The sequence below is a fragment of the Macrobrachium nipponense genome, chromosome 1 (assembly GCF_015104395.2).
Source record: "Macrobrachium nipponense isolate FS-2020 chromosome 1, ASM1510439v2, whole genome shotgun sequence".
NCBI lineage: Eukaryota > Metazoa > Arthropoda > Malacostraca > Decapoda > Palaemonidae > Macrobrachium > Macrobrachium nipponense.
In genome coordinates this window covers 138,222,881-138,243,612 of record NC_087200.1, presented here as the reverse complement: position 1 = coordinate 138,243,612, position 20,732 = coordinate 138,222,881, and the positions used below count along the sequence as shown (strand labels likewise).

The 20,732-nt window shown below is 36.2% G+C and overlaps 1 protein-coding gene across 1 annotated transcript in view; it reads left to right on the top strand.

Annotated features, from left to right (window-relative positions):
* Positions 1 to 20,732, top strand: part of LOC135219682 (2-oxoglutarate dehydrogenase-like, mitochondrial) — a 446,325-nt gene that overhangs the window by 353,119 nt on the left and 72,474 nt on the right. The window contains 4 exon segments of the mRNA XM_064256630.1: positions 3,171 to 3,188; positions 8,540 to 8,815; positions 16,746 to 16,868; positions 17,040 to 17,203. Coding sequence (XP_064112700.1) covers positions 3,171 to 3,188; positions 8,540 to 8,815; positions 16,746 to 16,868; positions 17,040 to 17,203 — 581 coding nt within the window.

The following is a 20,732-nucleotide window of genomic DNA, read 5'->3' as shown; positions in this document are numbered from 1 at the left end:
CGGTTAAAGGTAACAAGTTACTTTTTTTCGTTGTAATGTACACTAAATTGCGATCATTTTGGTATATAACACATTGTAAAATGATAAAAGCAACACAGAGAAAATATTATCACAAAATAATGCATGAATTCGTAACGCGCGGACGTAAACAAATATTTTTTTCAAAAGTTCACCATAAATCTAAATATTGTCCTAGAGACTTCCAATTTCTTTCAAAATGAAGACAAATGATTGAATATTACTATACTGTAAGAGTATTAGCTTACAATTGCAGTTTTCGACCATATCTGACGAGTTAAAGTTGACCGAATGTCGAATTTTTTTATATATATATATATTTTATATGCAATTATTTCGGAAATAAGAAAAGCTACAACCTTCAAGTATTTTTCGTTTTATTCTAAATGAAATTGTGCACATTTTCATATATAAAACTCTATGAAATGCCTAATATGAAACGGAGCAAATATTCCGAGAATGGGACGTATGCATTTTGGAGATTTGTGGCGGAGAATCCGCGCGCAGAGGGAAGGAAAGTTTTTTTTTTAAATTCACCATACATCTAAATATTTTGCTAGAGACTTCGAATTTGTTTCAAGATGAAGATAAATGACTGAATATACTAGACTGTAAGAGTTTTAGCTTACAATTGCGTTTTTCAACCATTTCGTAGAGTCAAAGTTGAACCAGAACGTGGTTTTTTTTCTATTTATCGTGATTTATATGCAAATATTTCAAAAATGCAAAAAGCTACAACCTTCAATTATTTTTAGTTGTATTCTACATAAAATTGCACACATTTTCATATATAAAACTATATGTAACAGCTAATTTAAAATGGTGCAAACATTACCCACAACAAGCACGTATGATTTTTCGGAAGAGTTACCGCGCGGACGCAAAGAAAATGTAATTTTTTTCATAAATTCACCATAAATCGAAATATTGTGCTAGAGACTTCCAATTTGTTGCAAAATGAAGGTAATGCTTGAATATTCTAGAATAAGGGTTTTTTTAGCTTACAATTGCGTTTTTCGACCATTTCGGTAGAGTCAAAGTTGACTGAAGGTTGAAATTTTGGCAATTATCGTTATTTATATGAAAATATCTCAAAACTGATAAAAGCTACAACCATGGGTTGTTTTTAGTTGTATTGTGCATGAAATTGTGCACATTTCCATATATAAAACTATATAACAGCTAATTTTAAAATGGTGCAAACATTACCACAATCGCATGTATGATTTTTTTCGGAAGAGTTTACCGCGCGGACGTAAGGAAAAAGTTTTTCATAAATTCACCATAAATCGAAATATTGTGCTAGAGACTTCCAATTAGTTGCAAAATTAAGGTAAATGATTGAATATTACTAAAATATAAGAGTTTTAGCTTACAATTGCGTTTTTCGACCATTTCGGTAGAGTCAAAGTTGACCAAAGGTATATCTCAAAACTGATAAAAGCTACAATGATGAGTATTTTATTGTTGTATTCTACATAAAAATGCGCACATTTTCATATATAATACTTCATGTAATGGCTAATTTACAATGGTACAAAAATTATGTCAAAGTGACGAAATAATTTCTGTGATGTGTCACAGATACTTTTTAGTGCGGCAAGAAAGAAATTTGCGCTTGCGCGCCTGGTTACGATTGTAAACAAAACAACACCTTGATCCGTGAACTCCCAGCATCCCCCAAGGCGCGTGATTCAAAAGTTTTAGGCTGGTAGGCCTAAAAGTATTTTTCCGCGAATTTTGAAAAAAACTTTTGTAAGTTGACGTAAAATACGTCCAGTCGGCACACAGGAGACAAAAAATGTCGACGTAAAATACGTCCAGTCAGCGTAAGAGGGTTAATGGGTACTTTTGATATGTTATTTCAGAGTGTCTAAAGAAGTAATTTAACCAGTTTTCTGATTATCATAAATATTTCATATATTTGACTAAAATATACCTAATATGACTGGTATAAGGCACAATGACAAATCACTGATCTCAATAAAACTCAAGATTAATAACTTTTTTGAAAAATGTTCCTGAAAATAACATACTTAAAGACTGGTCTCTGATGCAATATGAATGATTTAACACTTGGTGGTGTAATATAGGGTAAGGAAACAGCAGTGAATCAAACAGGGAAGTTTATCAGATAAATAAAACAAATGAAATATTATACATTTGGCATCAACTGATAAAGAGAGTTACTTTATAAAAATAAGTAAAACAAGTGAACTATGATACAATTTGGTAACAACTGGTAAGAGGATTACTATATAAAAATTTAGTAATGGTAATAAAACCGTGGTAGGCAGTGGGGTACCCCAGATACCTATATTTTTTATGGCAAATCAATTTGTGCCAAAATTTGGCTTTCAACCTGAATATAAGGACCTAAAACCCTATTTGGAAATCTGTGTCTATCTGTATTTTATTTCACAAATTATTGCATTATGGTACACGTGGTATTGTATATCACACACAAGGTCAAAGTATCAAATTTGAACAATAATTATCTTACGTCTGGGAATCCTAAATTGGTCTTTCTCCAGCCGTTACGTAGTGTGGCTGTAACATCATTGCCACCCAGGACCATCTTAGGCACAGCTAATTTGAAAACATTGTTCATGAGTAAATCCATGTTTAATCTAAATTAGCATGCTAGTAAAACATTTCTCCATAAGCATTTGCTCTTGTTAGAATTAAAGTGCGTTATTTAAACTCATGTTATTCACGTGGTGACTGTAACTTGGGTGAACTGTATGAGCTATATAGAAATGCTACTCAGTAGTCTTCTAAATTTCATAATATTAATAGTAATACTCTAATGATATTAATAATGTAATGGGAATCAGCTCAAAATGATGACATGGGGTAAAGTATCTTAAAAATGCTGGAGTTATGTTCAAACATAATTAATTTGAAAGGTTTGAAGGAATACAGGTTTAATAGCACTGTATAATAATAAATTCTAGGTGTTGCTATGTAGGAAATACTCAAGGAGCTGTTTATTGTTGTAATGATGAAGATATGAACTAGAAGTAGAATTTGTAGTACATATTTATTGAAAATTTGAACACTTAGCTAGTCTTAAGTTTACCTATTTATGTTTTTATTTGCAGCTTTATCTGATTATCTCAAAGTGTAGTGATTCTGTTTTAATTTTTCAGATGACTAAAGATACAACTGTAAGGGGACACAGTATAGCTTTTACTCTTGCTTAAGAAGACTAACAAATTTTGATAGATGGGTTTTTGGATGGTTTTGCTTTTATAACAACAGTAAAACCTTTTTAAGTGTTGATAGATGAGGGTAAACTTAGTCGAGACTTGCCAGACTAAGACGTGAATTGAAATGCCTAAGTCATCATGCATTGTCTCATTAATGTATGTAAAACATACATACTGTAATCTCTGTAAGTATGCTCATGTAGCATGTTGCAGGTAATTTACAGTATGCATGCAAATATGATTTGTTTCTCTGTTAATAATACTGCATGAATTTTATCTGCTCATTTTCCTTTAATGTATAAATACATAACTTGAGTTGAAAGCTGATCTCAACATTACTATACATGTCATCGCTTTAACAATATGTACTACTATACAGATAACAAAATTACAAAATGTAAATTGAAACAAAGAATTATGAAAATCCAGTAAAACAAGGATGTAGTATAAAAAAGGGTTTAAATAAAAATGAATATAATAAGTGCACCATATACCAACTTGAGTAACTGAAACCTTGTACGTATTGGAATACCTGGAGTTAGATACATCAAATAGTATAGCTATATTTGTAAATATATGTAACACTTTGAAAATTGTTCAGTGTTAATGATAAATGAATAATCAAATGAGAGTAGTATAATTGCCATGCATTTTGCTCTATTTGAGAAAAAACAGACAAAGATAGCCTAATTTTTAACCCAAAGTTCACACTGATCAACATCTTTAAAACACTACAACTTAAGAAGGTTTTCCTGTATTTCACTGCTTTTGAAACTAAATATTTGCATAGATTTATTAAATTGAATTAGAAGTTCTTATCTTGTGGAAGCATGACTGAGAAGTATATTGCAACAGCTGATGATATTATGCAGCACTATTATTATATGCTTAATTAGCCATTTCAAGTTTGTCTTACTATTTTTTGTGTATGCAGGGTGCTTAAAATTTAACTTTTTTTCTTTTTGTAATTATGAATACTTTTGTGCTTGCCTCCTACTAAAGGATTCAAAGCCATTGAAACATGGTTTTTCAGCATCACCTTTTTATCAAAGCTGGGGCTGCTGTCTCCTGATGGTGATAGCTTCTCTTCCTATGGCACTTTGTCCAGGGCATCTTTCTCCTGTAGGGACTTGTCTTCATGCAGGTGCTTCTACTTCTGTTTCTCTTCCTCCATTGTCTCTTTCTTCAGTTCATCTTCCTTCTGTTGGGGTGCTTGTGAGCCTTTGGTGGCTTGTCTTCCTGTAGGTGCATCTTCAGGAGTTGCATTTGGAATATGTCTTATTTGAGTGGGGAGCAGAAATGGCTCCTGGGTTGTATTCAAGGGAGGTTGATGTTTCAGTATCTGCAGGGCTTCCAGCATCTGAAGGCACCTGGTATCACTGGCATAGTCTATGATTCTAGTTGCAGATATCGTTTGCTGTTGAGTGGGACGTTGCTGGTTGTGGGTCACAAAATGATTGAAAATTGCCCCTTCCTGTCCATTGCATGACAGTCTTTTTGACAGTTCATGGTAGTCATACCAATGTAAGATTCACGGCACCCATGAATGGGGCACAGGAACTGGTAGACTACATTACTTTGCCTGAGGGGGGTCAGTTACAGGAGAGACTAGGTTGTTTTTCATTACAAGGGATGATGTCATCTTTATGTTTCATTTCAGTGTTACTGTCAGTGGATTTCACATTTTCATTAATTATTTTCTTCAAGGCTCTTTCATCAGCTATGTGCTCACTGCTCATGTAGTTTCTGTAGTAGAGGTTGGTGGTGGTCTTCTCTGGGGCAAGTTCTTTGCACGAGGACAATTCCATGTCTTGCTGGCCATTATCAAATTTGTTGAAGCCTAGACTATGTTAGGAACTTACTTCCTACCTGGTGGATGGGCAGAGCCTCATGACGTCATAACATGCTTACGTCACAAATGGTTTTTAATCCTTTTCTGTGATTTTCCTGGCTTTGGCATTGGCAACTTAATTTAAGTCTATAAATATAAAAACTATCAAAATTAGGTACTAAATAATGCATGCAAAAATTAGGTATGGATATAATATATACACTTACCAACTTTCACCTTTATCCAATGCTTTGATAGAGGTGTTGTTGAAAACTGCTTCATCAGCTCTGAATCCCTTATTAGGTAGTCATGGAACATTGTATTTCAGTAAACTGCAAATGGCACATGTGCTAAGTACTGCAGTCAAAAATTCACCTGAGTTAGTTTTCTTTTGTATTTACTTTGCATTAATAATATTCTTTTGTATTTACGTTGCATTAACTTCATGATAAAATCTCAGCTGGAGCCCCCTCGAACATATTACAATTGCCTCCACACCCTGGCCTCAATATCCATATGGCTACATTCTAGAGTGCACATTTGGGTTTAATTTTCTTGTCACCCCCCAAAAGTCCCATAAAGAAAATAATTTTTTCTCTTATGCTTGCTCTTCTTTGACATCTTTGTCTCTAAACATTGCTGATTCTTTTCACTATCTTAATAAATTTTTTTATTATTTGTAGTAAAATATTTTGCATGTGAAGGGGTTTATTCCTAGTGTGTATTTGACATGTGAGTAATACAATTTATATAAGTTGATATTTAAAAATAAACAGGCACACTTCTTAGAAAAACTTTTTTTGCAGGTAAAAGTAGTTTTGAACTTTTTTATTTATATTTATCTAGATTCCACTTTTATATTTAAATACAGTAGTACCTTGAGATACGAAATTAATCTGTTCTGAGGCGCCCCTCGTATCATAAGGTTTTCGTATCTTGGACCACATGTTACATGTAAAATGGCTAATCCGTTCCAAGCCCTCCAAAAACACACCAGTAAATTTCATAACCTAAAGCTAAATTGAACCTTAAAATAACAATGAAATACTACAACAATTTGGACCATTCAATACCTAAATTAATAAAAAAATGCAAAATATAACCTGTAAATAAAGTGTATATTAGTGTACATGGTAACAAGAAATATACTGTACGTAAAATGTGGAAGCTTACCTTTCGAGTGAGGCTACGTACATACATAACTATCCAAGGAAGATTGCTTTTGCCTACTTTTCACAATGTTCCTGTGTAAGCCTTTTCGGGGGGTGTCTTCTACAAATGATTGCACTTTATGAAAAGGGGCTTTAATTTCTGCCGTTTTTTTTTTTTCTTTGTACATATGTACGTACCTACACTTTAAAAAAATATACGTACACAATGTTCCTGTGTGAGCCTTTTTGGGGGTTGTCTTCTAAAAATGATTGCACTTTATGAAAAGCGGCTTTAATTTCTGCTTTTTTTTTCTTTTTCTTTTTTTGTTTTTATTTTTTTAACTTTTTTTTTTGCTTTTTTTTTTTTGTTTTTTTTTTTTTTTTTTTTTTTTTTTTACTTTACGTAGATATAACAGAAAATCAACTTTCTGTTTTTTATCACTTGGTTCTTTTTTTTGCACCTCATGACTGTTGGCCCTGTGTCCATCAAAACCCTGTTCAACCAAAATGCTCCTCTGCAAACTGATTTGGGTACTTAATGTTCGGTCTGCTGACCTTCAACATAAACTGAAGTGCCTTGATTATACGTACTGGTATGCATGTTGTAAATGATTGGTCTACACCCTCTGTTCAGCAGGGAGTGGAGATTCTACCAACCTTGCAAAGTTTCCAGTTATCCCATGAGAGAGACCTTGATCACTTATCCCATGTGAGAGATCTTGGTCACTTTTTTTTTTAAATACGTACACATTTGACAATCCCGAAAACGAAATTCCCACGTGCGTACTATAACAATGCTGGTACCGAGTGGCCGAGGCATGCCACCACGTGTACATAGTAGATGCATGATGGGAGGGATGCTGGCCAATAGGAGAGAAGGATTTCATGGCCGCGACTAGCATCAGGAACCAATGGGAGAGCAGGAGGATGGTGGCGAGTCTACTAGTTCTAAGTGGCGGCGCACGGCGCGATTTTCAAAATTGTTATCCGGGCGAATCTCGGACTTTCAGAAACCTTTTTGTATGTAGAGCCATTAAATTTTTCGTATTGGCTTTCGTATCTCGAGTTTTTTGTAAGTTGAGCCTTTCGTATCTCGAGGTACTACTGTATGACCATCTGTAATTTTGTTAACTGTATACATTTTGAGTTGTAATGTTCATTTTTATTACAGACCAAGATATCTAGCATAAAATCTATATATGTATAGTAGTATTTGATATATACAGTAACATGTGTATTCTTGTTTAATGTTTTGTAGGTAGAATAATGAGAGAAGTGGAACCTCACAGCTTACTTTGTTGTGAAACATTTTTGAAAGGTGAACAGTTATTTTCGTTGAGATTAATCTTTTCATTACAGGGCAGTAAAAGTTTTATGTTAATTGACACATTCTCATTTTTCTTCAGTTTAATTCAAATCAATCCTTCTTGGTGTATCCAATAGTAAGTTGCCGTGTCATTAGCCATTACTTTGATAGTACTAGTATCAATAAACTTGTATAGCTATACTTGTTTGGAAGTTGAACCATTTCATTCGCTAGTGCCGTGTTGTATTAAAAAGTGTAATGTATTGAACAGAGCTTTCAAAAAGTAAGTGTACATCTTGTAAAAGTAAGGTTGGTTGAGAGTTGGTTTATAAAGTCCTATAATAATTTCATTGGTTGATGGGCTTTTCCTTTTAGAGCTTTGTAATAAGTTTGTTAGTATCTCAGATATTCTCTCATGAGTGAAAATGCTGATTGTGTGGAAGGTTCTACATACACTATAATTTCAAATTGACAACTTTTTTAAAGTTTTTAACTGGAATCTTGGGCAACTACGTTATGCTTCAATTTAGAAAAAAAATGAAAATCATCACAAGAGCAAGGAATTTGACTGATACCTAGGGAGAGACTAAAGAGAATGGCTGAAAAGTAGAAAACAAAAAGCAGTAGTGCTGGTGACTGAAGGGTTGCTTTAAAGAACTGTCAGTTTGACCTGCAGTGCACCTCATAAGTCCATTTCATTTAGTACTCCTTTGGGGTGGCCAGTTTAGTGGTTGTGTTGCATTGCAGAATGGTGTTACTGCTTTATTTAATAATGAAATGACAATGAGTGGTTTCTGTTTGCTTTATTTGGAGAAAGACTAGTTGATACAGAGCTGCATGGTACCTATTTTATCCTTAATCTCTTTTTTTTATAACTTGGTAGCTCCCATGAAAGTTGGAGCTTTGTATAGCTTAATTGAGAATTAATTTTGTGCTTTTATTCCTGCTTGTTTTGTGCTTTACTTCATACTTAGATGTAGATTTCAAGTATATTAATTCTTCTTTATTTCTCCTTGTGCAGGTTGATAAGTCACAGTACAACATTCTAGCAAATCTGTATCCAGATCAGGCCCCATACACTGTGTGTAACTCTTCCTTGTCAGAATATGCAGTACTTGGCTTTGAACTTGGCTTTTCCATGACCAATCCTAATGCACTTGTAATCTGGGAGGCTCAGTTTGGTGATTTCAACAACACTGCTCAGTGTATCATTGATCAGTTCATATCATCAGGCCAGTCAAAATGGATTCGCCAGTCTGGATTAGTCTTGTTGCTTCCACATGGCATGGAAGGCATGGTAAGTCTAATGTACAATTAAGGTATCTAGTATGTTCCTAAATTTCAGATATATGTTTCAGAGAATTATAACAGAAATACATAAGTTTGTTTGAGAATACCATGACTCAGTAACTAGTATTTAGTACAGCACAGTACTATTTTTATATCTAAAATGGTAGTTGGAGTGTTGTTGAATGTGGCTAAGTAATTTTAAATTGTAATGACAAAGGGTTCATTTGTAAAGGAAACCAAAGACACTAAAAAGAAGAGAGATTTAAACTTCATTTCACTGCTACATGAAAAACCTGCAGAATTGAAGACCTCCACTATTGGTTGTATAATAATAGCATTTAGCTGAAGATAGAATTATAGAAAAGGATAATATGTATAGTGTACAAGATAACTCAGTAATTTTATATAAGTAACCTACCAAGTACATAATTACTTAGCTAACAATTATGCTCGCACGGCACCCTTAATTCAAAAATTTGTGAACAAGTTACTAATTGCAAAGCAGGGGTGACAGGCCCCGCTCACTGCAATGGGAGCTAGCAAGCAACAGAAGCCATCAGTCTTATTCTAATTTATGGTGCGCAATCGACAACATGTCGTCTTGCTCCTGAGTTCATAACTCTCCAGTTTGCTGAAGTCGGTGACGTACCCGTTTTAGTTCTCAGCTGTTGCCTTTTTTTGGTTTGATTTGCAGCTTTAGCTTCTTTCTCCTTAGCTTTAGTTAGTCCGTATGTCGGATTCTAGATATTCTAGCACTACCAGTCTATGCTATTTTAGTGAAGGCTGCAAGACTATATTGACCAAACTCTGCTATGATGCACATACTATGTGCAATATGTGTAGGGGGCAAGTTTGTACAAGAGAGCTTACTTGCTCAGTGTAAGAACTGGAAAGAAAGTAGGTGGAAGCTTCTTGAGACACACCTGAATAAATTTGAAAAAAAAATAGGATTAAAGGCGACCACTTGTGTTGAAACTAGGGCCTTGATTAGTAAAGATTCTTCGCCTAGGCCCAAGACAGACTCCTTTCTTGCTCTTCCCTCTACTCTTGGAAATAACCTTTCTCCCATCCTCAGTCCTCCTATTCCCCTACCCACTCCCATGCTCAGCTCCCATGCTTCTGAACCAAATGCCATTGTTAGTCTCAAATCTAGGACTAATAACAAATTTGATAAGAAATTCAACCTAGTTGTAAGTTCTGTGTCTGAGATAGGGGCATCCCATCGAGTCCTCAATGGACAAGTGAAAGTGAGTGTGGGGACAAAGTGAATAGTGATAGTGTCCAGTGAAGTGTTAGTGGAGGAGGTGGTTTCTCCTAGACGAAGCTCACTGTCCTGCTCCCCTGCACCAGGAAGAAGATATACCGGAGGTCCAAGGTAGGCTGATGGGGTTTACCCATGGATTGCTATTCCCTCTGTCGATCCTGTAGTTAAAGGCCAGGATTTGACTGACTGTCATTGGAGAGAGAGAGAGAGAGAGAGAGAGAGAGAGAGAGAGAGAGAGAGAGAGAGAGAGAGAGATAGAGAGAGATAGAGATAGAGAGAGAGAAGAGACGAGAGAGAGAGAGAAGCGAGAGAGAGAGAGAGCAGAGAGAGAGAGAGAGGAGAGAGAAAAGTACAATTGAGTTGATCAGGCATTGGCAACAATTTTGGACCCACAGTCACTTTCTGTCAAGTAATGTGACATGTCTGACAGGCCCACCTTCACTCACTACAAAAGATGGGTGAATTCTATTCTTTCACTTACCACAGAAATGCATAGATATTGTAATAAATGTATTATTATTATTATTAAAATTATTATTATTACTACTACTTATTATTTATTAGGTAATAATTTATTTCTGCAAAACAGAGAGAGAGATTTATTATTTTTATGTTTTTATTTAATTATATTAAACTAAATAATATTTGAAAATTAGTAAATCCTTTTTGCATCATAAAAAATTTATATAGTCATGAAAAAACATCAAAATACACTAATTAGTGCAAATTTATCAACAAAAAGGTCCAGGAAGTGCCGAATTTTCTGCGAAGAATTTATAGATAGGCTCAGCAGAAAAATCTGCAAAGAACACACACAATTTTTTTTTTTGGACTGCCAAAAGAGAGAGAGATTTTTCAGCATTTCCTTTGACTGCCAAGCTCGCAACACTTGAACCCACTAAGTTGGCATCACTGACCGTCCCACCCTTGCCATCAGGTTTCTTGACATTTCTGACAGGTTCACACTCTCCTCTTTTCAAGTCTCTCAACATAAAGATTGGGGTTTCCTATATTTTTACATGATTTATTAATTTATAAACTAAAACCCTACTCATTCACTACAGGATTTTCTTTAATGAATTGATATTATTGCTGTTTACATAGATATTAATATTGAAAAATTAGTAAATAATTATTTTTACAAAAACATATACTATCTCAGTAAGAGAGAGGATAATTATTATTTTTATTATATAATATAATTTAATCTTATTAAACTTAATAAAATATGAATTAATATTATTTAAAAATTACCAAATAATTTTTTTATCATAAAAATGTATTTAGTCATGAAAATAACATCAAAATATACTAATTAGTGAATTTATCAACAGAAAAGGCAGTGAATTGCCGAATTTTTTGCAAATAATTTATAGATGCTCAACAGAAAAAATCTGTGAATCTTGAGAACATGTAGTAGGGGTTGACTGTAATAGAGAATAAAAGCAATTGTTTTTTTTTACAATATTAGAGTCAGATATGCTTTGGTACTTTAATGCTGAAACTACTTTTGTATTTAAAATTATCTTTTGTTTTAGAAAGTACACGTACATTAATATTATCTCAAAATACATTCATGTCTGAATATAAGAAATACCCATGATATTCATACATTTTATGTATGTTTTTATACCTAGATACCAGAAATTGCTATAGAGATGTAAAAAGTAGTTGGTGATCGATTATTGTTCATGAAAGTACATTGGACCCCTGTATTCGCTTTCTCCAAATTCGCGGACTCTCGCATTTGCAGATTTCTCTCGGGAAAATTTCCCCCACTATTCACGGAAAATTCACCCATTCATGTTATTTTTCTATGAGAAATATCCACTCATGCCTGGGTTTTTTTTTATCAATCTCCTCAAATAATGCACTTTTTGTGATAAACTCTTAAAAAAACCAGGTATAGAAATTTTCAGTTGGTTTTTCTATAGTTTTAACTAACAAAATAGGAGGTTTTAAGCATTTTTATAGGGGTTCCAACTATTCGTGGTGGGGCCTGGTACACATCCCCTGCGAATATGGTGGGACCACTGTAAGCAGTAACTGAGAGATCAGTGAGGCTCCCATTAATAGCCTCTCTTCGCCACTGTGCACACAGGAGCGCCCACCACCTACTTCCATCTGTTGCCTGCTGCTTGCCGCCTACCTCCTGTGCCCAGCTCAGAGCGTGCACCACCCAGCACCAGTTCTCTCCTACTACTAGCCCTCCTTTCTTATTCATTTGCTCCTATGCCTGGCTCCCTCACTTCCCTCCCATGCCTTTGTCAGTCTTTTATTTCTTTTATCATAAATTTATCCTTATAACAGTGAAGTGTTGTGCAGTGGAGGAGGTAACTACTCATCCCTCAATGCTCCGAGACAAAGGTCCCTGTCTCACTCCCCCACACCGGGAAGAAGACATACCAGAGGTCCAAGGGAGGTCGTGGGTTTACATTCGGGTAGTCAGGTATTGACAGACAGCCACTGGAAAGGCATCTTACTGGATGTGTGGTGGAGGAGTGGCGCTGCCCCTCTGATCTCTTAGACCTAAAGTCAGTCCTGCTCCTCTGCACCGGGGAGAAGTCATACTGGCAGTCGAGGAGATTGTCCCTGATAGTTGCCCCATGGTTGAACCTGTCGTGTGTTCACAGGTTTCGACTGAATGTCGCTGGAAAGGTGTTTTAGTGAGTGGTGCTCAGTTGTCATTGGATTCAGAAGTATTGTCTCCCACTTGTGGAGAAGCATAAGGAACCTGTTCTTAGACCGCAACTTTCTTGCAGTTATGCTCCTGCTCATCATGATCCATCTGAGTATTCACCTTGGGACAGTCCGGAGTCGTTAGCCTCATTTGAACAACCTGTGCTAGCACCTAGATATTTGGAGCATTGTAAGCAACCTCTTGCTTCCAGTCACCAGTCCACTCCCAGTGTTCAGCGTCAGGTGTGTCGACTCACTCACACTCACCTGTACAGTTCCCCCCTTCTGTAAGTCTCTCGGTGCCTTAAGTGAGTCGCTTGGCACCAAAGGTAGAACGTTCGACGCCAACTGTGTCTTGTGCAAAGACGTCTGGTTTAGAAGATTTGTCTTTAGCTCCACATCATCAGTAACATCATGATCTGATGGGTTTTCTTAAGAAGGCTATTGTTCCTAAAGTTGGATATACCACCTTGTCACTTGTATCATCCAACGAAGAGAAAGTAGATCAGGACTCGGCTCCTGCGTCAGCATATTCGAGCCTTCTCAAGTACGTTTTGTCATGACGCTCATCATGATAGTTAGCCTGTAGTATGTTGAGTGTATACTACCCATACAGTGATTATAGATGATTAGTAAACCAAGTAGTTTCTAATAAATACTTTTTCTTTATATCACTATGGGGACTATTATGCAAGACCTACACATTGTGTGCACCACAGCGATTTTCGTGGTCCGCTTTTTGCCAATGGGTACTGCTCATACCACCTGCCATGAACATAGCCCTTGTAGGAATAAAGGGGAATATGGTTGGTTGCCGGACTTGTGTGAAATATGTAACATTCTCCTGGCAGCAATTTTTAAGCATGAAACTGCTCACTGCTCCTCCAGCAAGTTTCAAGAATTAAGCAGCAAGCTTTAAGCTGTATTGTTAGGTCCTAGGTTTCAGTAACGTTACAGAAGGAGGAGACTACATCTTTCTGGTGAAACCCATGTTGGGGACAGTACCTGAAAGCGTTGGTTCCTAGTACCTCCCAGGTGAACTCCTCCGATGGAGAAGAGGAGTCTTTACTTGTTCCCATTATTGGAAATGAAGTGGATATTGCCACTGAGTCTGCCCTGCTGAACCCAGGTAGACTAGGGACACAGCCTTCTGCTGTACATGAGAGAGATACCTCAGAAGAAAATCTCTCCAATGCAGCAATCAGATACTGAAGGAGGTCCTAATAGGATCCACCTAACCACCATCTGAAGTGTCTGTATCTTTTAATTGGTATAGTTATTCATCCAGTACTTGTGTTCTTATGTTGCCTGGCCGTTGCAATACGGCTGCCTTGGCACAATCAAGTCGTGCAAGCACCCCCAATTAGGGAAATAACGCTTGTTGCATGAGGAAATTATGAGCAGTATCAAAGATGTATTAGCAGCTGAATGTCAAAATATTAAGAGTTGTTATCCATGATTTCAAAGAGGAAATCAGGTCATTCCTGGATACTGAATTAGATGTAAGTTGTAAGAATTTCTCAGCTTTTAAATGAAAGAATAAACTGGTTGCACAGTCTGCCCGGGCAGATTTTGGTTTCAAAGCTGACTGGTAGCAATAATACAGCCAATTAGGCTAAAAAAAATTCAAATCAAATGATAGTAGGGACTCCAGTAGCTGTCCCAATGATGCTGATAGCCCTTGGTGTAACACCTCAATGTGTCTTTTCTCCTGATTGTAAATGCCTTATCACTGAGAGGAAAATTATGATTGAAGTTGAATGTGTAGAATTTTGGGACAGAGCAGTGTTTCCTAATATGGAATGATGCTTAGTCCCTCCTTCAGTAGACATTGAGAAACCACCGAAAGAGACAGTTAGCCTACCTACGAATATACATGGAATTGAAAGCCATAGAAGGAACCTTTTACCAGGTTAATGGAAAATGGAGTTATACAGCTATTGTAGAGAACCAATATGCTCACTGGATAACCCCATCCTTATGTCCCTTCCCCTTTAAAACATTCATGTGAAGGAAAAAGCTTCCTCTGGACATGGCTACTCAGTGGTTTGGGACTCCTATGAAAAAATCTCTGAGGGGACAGCCTTGCCTGAATTTCATGCTAGGCTCCACCTCCTCAATATCATAACTTCCTAAGCTGGAGCACTCCATGATTTTCTAGTTTTTCATAAAGGCTCTAATGGAAATATTGGCAGGTTCCAATATGTCGCTCCCCAATGTATGCTCTCCTTCGAAGAGGGGAATCCAGGAAGCAATGGGCTTGAGTTTTCTCTTCCTAACCCAAAGAAAGTTAGTTATGAGTTGAAGTCATAGAAGCTTCCAGTCACATGCAAAGGATCCTCTTAACAACAGAAAGGACAACAGCAGCAAAAGCACCCCTTTTGAAGCATGCCAAGATGCTTGTACCAGGGAAGAGGTGGAGCCCAATAGAAATTTTTATGGTCGGGGGCATCTACAGTATCACATGTAGTGGAAGCCCTCCTCTTGGGGACACAGTATTATCTTCAACAGGCTAGGGTAGAAATGGTCTCATCCTCCACCTCACTTTAAAGGGGTTTGTCCAAAAACCAGACCCCTCTTAGGAAGATTGTGTGGGAGGTCCTTTTAAAGAGAGCCATAGAGAAACATGCATATATTCACCACCAAGTACGTCTCTTCAGTGGCCCCAAGAAGGATTCCTCTGGACGGAGGGTGATCCTCAACTTATCAAGCTTGAACAAACACTGTTTGCCATAGTTTCTGGATTACTAATGTTGCCCAAGTATGTTCAGTCATTCCACAAGGGACCTGGACTATTTTTATAGATCTAAAAGACACATACTGGCATGCCCCATTGCCGTTCCCATCTTCCCTTCCTAGGGTTCCAGATAGGGAAGGAAATGTACAGATTCAAAGTCATGCCCTTTTTGTTGAACAGTGCTTGAAAAGGTTGTATAAAGTTAGTAGCAGTAGTTGTCCGAGACCTCAGGAAAGAAGGAATTTAACTGGTAGCCTACCTGGATGATTGGCTAATCTGGTGGCCCACTAGAGAAGAGTGCTTATGAAGCCAGAGAGTGGTAGTCAATAAACTCCAGTCAGAAGGTTTTCTAATAATTGGAACAAGTCCCACCTTACACCCAGCAGACTCTTTCCGTGGCTGGAACTTTGTAGGGATACTCTTCACAGCCAGTTCTGTCTCCCCACCAACACTCAGAACAGAATAAAGGTGGACCTGAAAAAGGTTCCTTGCACAGCTCAGCATTTCCAGATGTCAGTTGGAGTATATGATCGGCCTGTTAATTTGCATCTGTGGTAGTTCCAGTCCTCAGGTTGCAACTAAAATTTTTTTTTAAATTCTGGCTATGGCATGCAAGAAAAAAGATTTGCAATCTACTTCCAAGGAGTCGAAATGTTGGGAAGATACTCTGGCCATGGACCTGAAAGGGGTCTTTGGCAAAACAGATCATCCTGACTCCTCTGTCTGTATAAGTGATAATACGTACACACACATGCCTCCTTGACAGGTTGGGAAAGCCAATGGGGGATCGCCTGGTAGAAGGGCGGTAATCACCTGCTATGAGTTGGTGTCATATCAACTTCATGGAGGTGATGGCTGTCTATCTGTCCCCCAGAAAACGGAAACCTCCAAAAGGGACCCATATTTTGTTGGTTCTAGACAATATGACTGCAGTATCCAGCATATTTTATGCAAACCCAATAATCATGTAATAAAGGCCATCTTTCGAGTCCAAAACCTATTGCTACCCTACACACAGTCTACAAAAAGTAAAGTGGGTTGAGGCATGCCTGGGGATCCACAGGCTGCATGCATGGTGAAACTGCTTTTGTCTGGTTGTCAGACTAAAGAATGGTGAACTTGGGAATGGGAAAATTTTTTATGGGCATATTGTTGATTATTACCATGCAATTTTTTTTACTACCAGCCAATCAATAGTATAGGGAAGAGAAATTTATTCAAAATTTGATTATATATTTTGAGGATTTATTTTTTCAGGGACCTGAACACTCAAGTGCACGACTCGAACGATTCCTTCAGATGACTGCAGATGATCCTGATATCTTGCCTGCTTTCACTGAGGACTTTGCTATTCGCCAGCTATCAGATATCAATTGGATAGTAAGTGTTAATTTTCACTAGTAAGTGGGCTGTTAGCTTTGATTAAAATTCCTTGTGAATTTATGACATTCAAGTGGTAGATAAACCAAAATTGAGTATTTTATTACTTGAAAATTGCTTCTGTGTTCTTTATTGAGATTGTTATTTATTGAGATTGTTATTCCTCAACAGATAGCCAACTGTTCCACCCCTGCAAACTATTTCCACATTTTACGGCGACAGATTGCTCTTCCTTTCCGTAAACCTTTGATTTTGATGACCCCGAAGTCACTCCTCAGGCATCCTGATGCCAAGTCGTCTTTTGATGAAATGACTGAAAAGTCTGAATTCCAAAGGTATAAGTAATTCTATGCCAGTTTCATAGCAATAGTTTCTTTTTGTCCTTTCAGTGCTTTACCAAGTTACAAATTTTCTGTTATGTTCTATGTAACATAAGTGATTGAAGTACACATGCTACTTCTTATTTTCTGTACTTTTAGTGCCAAGTCAAATATTTCTGCCAGGAGATCTCCTGGAAAATGAAGCTTTATTTGATATTTGCATTGTTTAATTATGATTTAGCATATAAAATACTTGAATTCATACTGGGCGTTCACACACTATTTTGTCTGAAAGACCAATAATTAATTACCATATATTCCGTGTATAAGACGACCTTTAAAACTTAAAATTCACCTTTAAAACCTGGGGATCGTCAAATACTACTATTCCAGAAATCAGACCTTGAATTTTAAGTGATGTTTATTGGTAAGGTGCCTCGGCCTCAGTGCAATAACCACCAACATGCATGAAAAGATCCACGTTAGGAAATACAGTCACCTCTCAATTAACGCGAGGGTTACGTTCCTGGAGAGCTCGCTTTAATTAAAAATGCATTATTTAAACATATTTTTCCAAGAAATAACAGTAATAAGGGGGCTTACGTTCCTGGACTTTGGGAACTCTACCCTTTTTTGCTAAGTACAACCGAATTGGATAACAGCAACATCTGTTTGGTGTATTTCAACCATCGTACAATAGTAACAATTACCGTAGTTATGTTATAAACGACGTTATGTAGAAGGGGACTGACATATTTTTATGTAATAACTTTATTTTCTATAGTGGGCCTCCCGTATTCGCGTTCTCCGGATTCACAAACTCAATTCGCGGATTTCTCTCTGGACCATATCTACCCATTTATTTGCGGGGGATTCACCCATTCGCTGGTTTTTCGACGAAAATAATCCCTAATTAGTCTATTTTGATGTTTATTTTCTTGACTAAATACATTTTTATGATACGAAAATGAATTACTAATTTTCAAATATTAATTTTGATTAATACTGTATTAGTAAGTGTAATAAGTTTAAATGATATTCCATAATAAAAATAATAATTCTCTCTCTCTCTCTCTCTCTCTCTCTCTCTCTCTCTCTCTCTCTCTCTCTCTCTCTCTCTCTCTCTACTACAAAAGATGTATGTTTTTTTGTATAAATAAATTATTTACTATTTTCAAATATTAATATTAATGTATACAGTAATAATATGAATTCATTAAAGAAAATACCATAGTGAATTTTTAAGATCTTAGGTTATAAATTTAAAAATTTATGGAAGAATGAAGGAAATCCCAGTCTTCACTCTCTAACTCCAGGTACTAAAACTGTCAGATATAGTATCAAGTTATGTGACAGGAGGGGAGAGGAGCTGTTGTGTTTGTTGCCCACCAAGTGCTCATGTAATTTCCTCTCTCTCTCTCTCTCTCTCTCTCTCTCTCTCTCTCTCATTTACTGAGACTCAAGATTTTTTTTATTAGTACTTGTACTATATGTTTTTAGTACTTTCAAATAAGAATAAGAATAATAACTGTAATTAAAAATTTCATATTATGTGATAGTATTTTAAAGAAATACAATACTAATCTATCCATGTCACTTTTAATTAAGGTTAACTCTCTCTCTCTCTCTCTCTCTCTCTCTCTCTCTCTCTCTCTCTCTCTCTCTCTCTCTCTCTCCACAAGATACTTGTCATAGTGGTAACTCTGTCTCTCTCTCTTGGCTGCAAGTGTTATAAGTACGTATGTAAGTATATACACCTTTAAGGGTACTAATGTTTAAGATTACTTTGAAATTATATTAATACAATCTCTAAGATTAATACAGTAATATGATAATAATTTAAGGTAAATATGATGCAGGATGTTACATAAGGTATACATTTGGTGTTTCTATTTCTTCCTTCTTTTATCTCTCTCGCTCCCATCAAAAGAATTGATAGACAGACAAACATAATTGCTCAGTCCTCTCTTTCTCTCTTCTCTGGAGAAATAAATGTATTTATGGGAGTGGAAAAAAGTGTTGCCTATAGACGTTCATTTCAATCTATTAAAATCATAAGGAGTTATTTCTCTCTCTCTCTCTCTCTCTCTCTCTCTCTCTCTCTCTCTCTCTCTCTCTCTCTCTCTCTCTCTCTCTCTCTCTGAAAACAGAGATAAGCAAGAAATGAAAAAGTAGGAAGGATATGGAAAATACAACTTCTACAGTAAAAATATAAAATGGTCAGAAATAAATGAAGAATTAAACAAAGATTGGGATAACATTTTCGTAAGTGATGACATAAGAGTAAATACGGAGATATTATATAAAATATTAGAGAAAATAGTGGATAAATATATACCGAAGAAGAAAAGTAAACATCAGTCATGCATACCAAGAGACAGAAGGATCTTGTTCCAGAAAATCAGAAAGTGGAAAAAAGGACTTGCAAAAGAAAAAGAAAAAAATGCATGGAAAGTTATAGAACTAAAAAGTAAGATAGAAAATGCAGAACAAAAGATTATACAATCGACAGAAAATGAAAAACGGGACTTGGAAGAAAAAACCCTAATAAATATCAAGCAAAACCCCAAACTATTATACTCATTCGCGAAAAAGATGAATAAAAGAAGAATAGAAATAGGCCCTCTAAGAATTGAAGGGAGATTAACGAATGAAAAAAAGGAAATTTGCAACATACTGGCAGAACGATATAAGAGAGAATTCACCCCTAGAATAGATAATGAAGATAATGATATAGAAGTAAGGGACGAAAATAGTGAATATTTAGCTGACATAGTAATTAATGAAGCTGATATTGTGCAGGCAATTAATGAAATTAAAAATGGAGCTGCTGCAGGGCCTGATGGAGTTCCTGCTATTTTGTTAAAGAAAGTAGTTCATTCTATCGCAAAGCCACTTGCAATATTATTAAGACAAAGTGTAGATACAGGCAAGATTTATGATGAGCACAAATTAGCATATATCACCCCTACTTTCAAAAGTGGATCAAGACTAGAGGCAAGTAATTATAGGCCTGTGAGTCTAACATCACATATTATGAAAGTGTATGAAAGGGTAATGAAGAAAAATATTATGAAACATTTAATAAAAAATAATTTGTTTAATATAGGACAACATGGTTTCGTTCCCGGAAAAAGTACACAAACCCAACTGTTAGTCCACTGTGAGAACATATTCAAAAATATGAAAAGCAGAAATGAAACAGATGTGGTTTATCTAGACTTTGCAAAAGCTTTTGACAAAGTAGACCATAATATATTAGCGAAGAAAATTAGAAAACACAATATCGTGGATAAAGTAGGAAGATGGTTAAAAGAATTTTTACACAACAGAAAACAGATAGTTATTGCAAACGATGAGAAATCGGATGAAGCCAAGGTAATATCCGGTGTGCCAAAAGGTACGGTGTTAGCTGCAATACTGTTTGTTATTATGATTGAAGACATAGACAGTAATGTTAAGGATTCGGTAGTGAGTAGTTTCGCTGATGACACAAGAATAAGTAGAGAAATTACTTGTGATGAAGATAGGAACGCTCTACAAA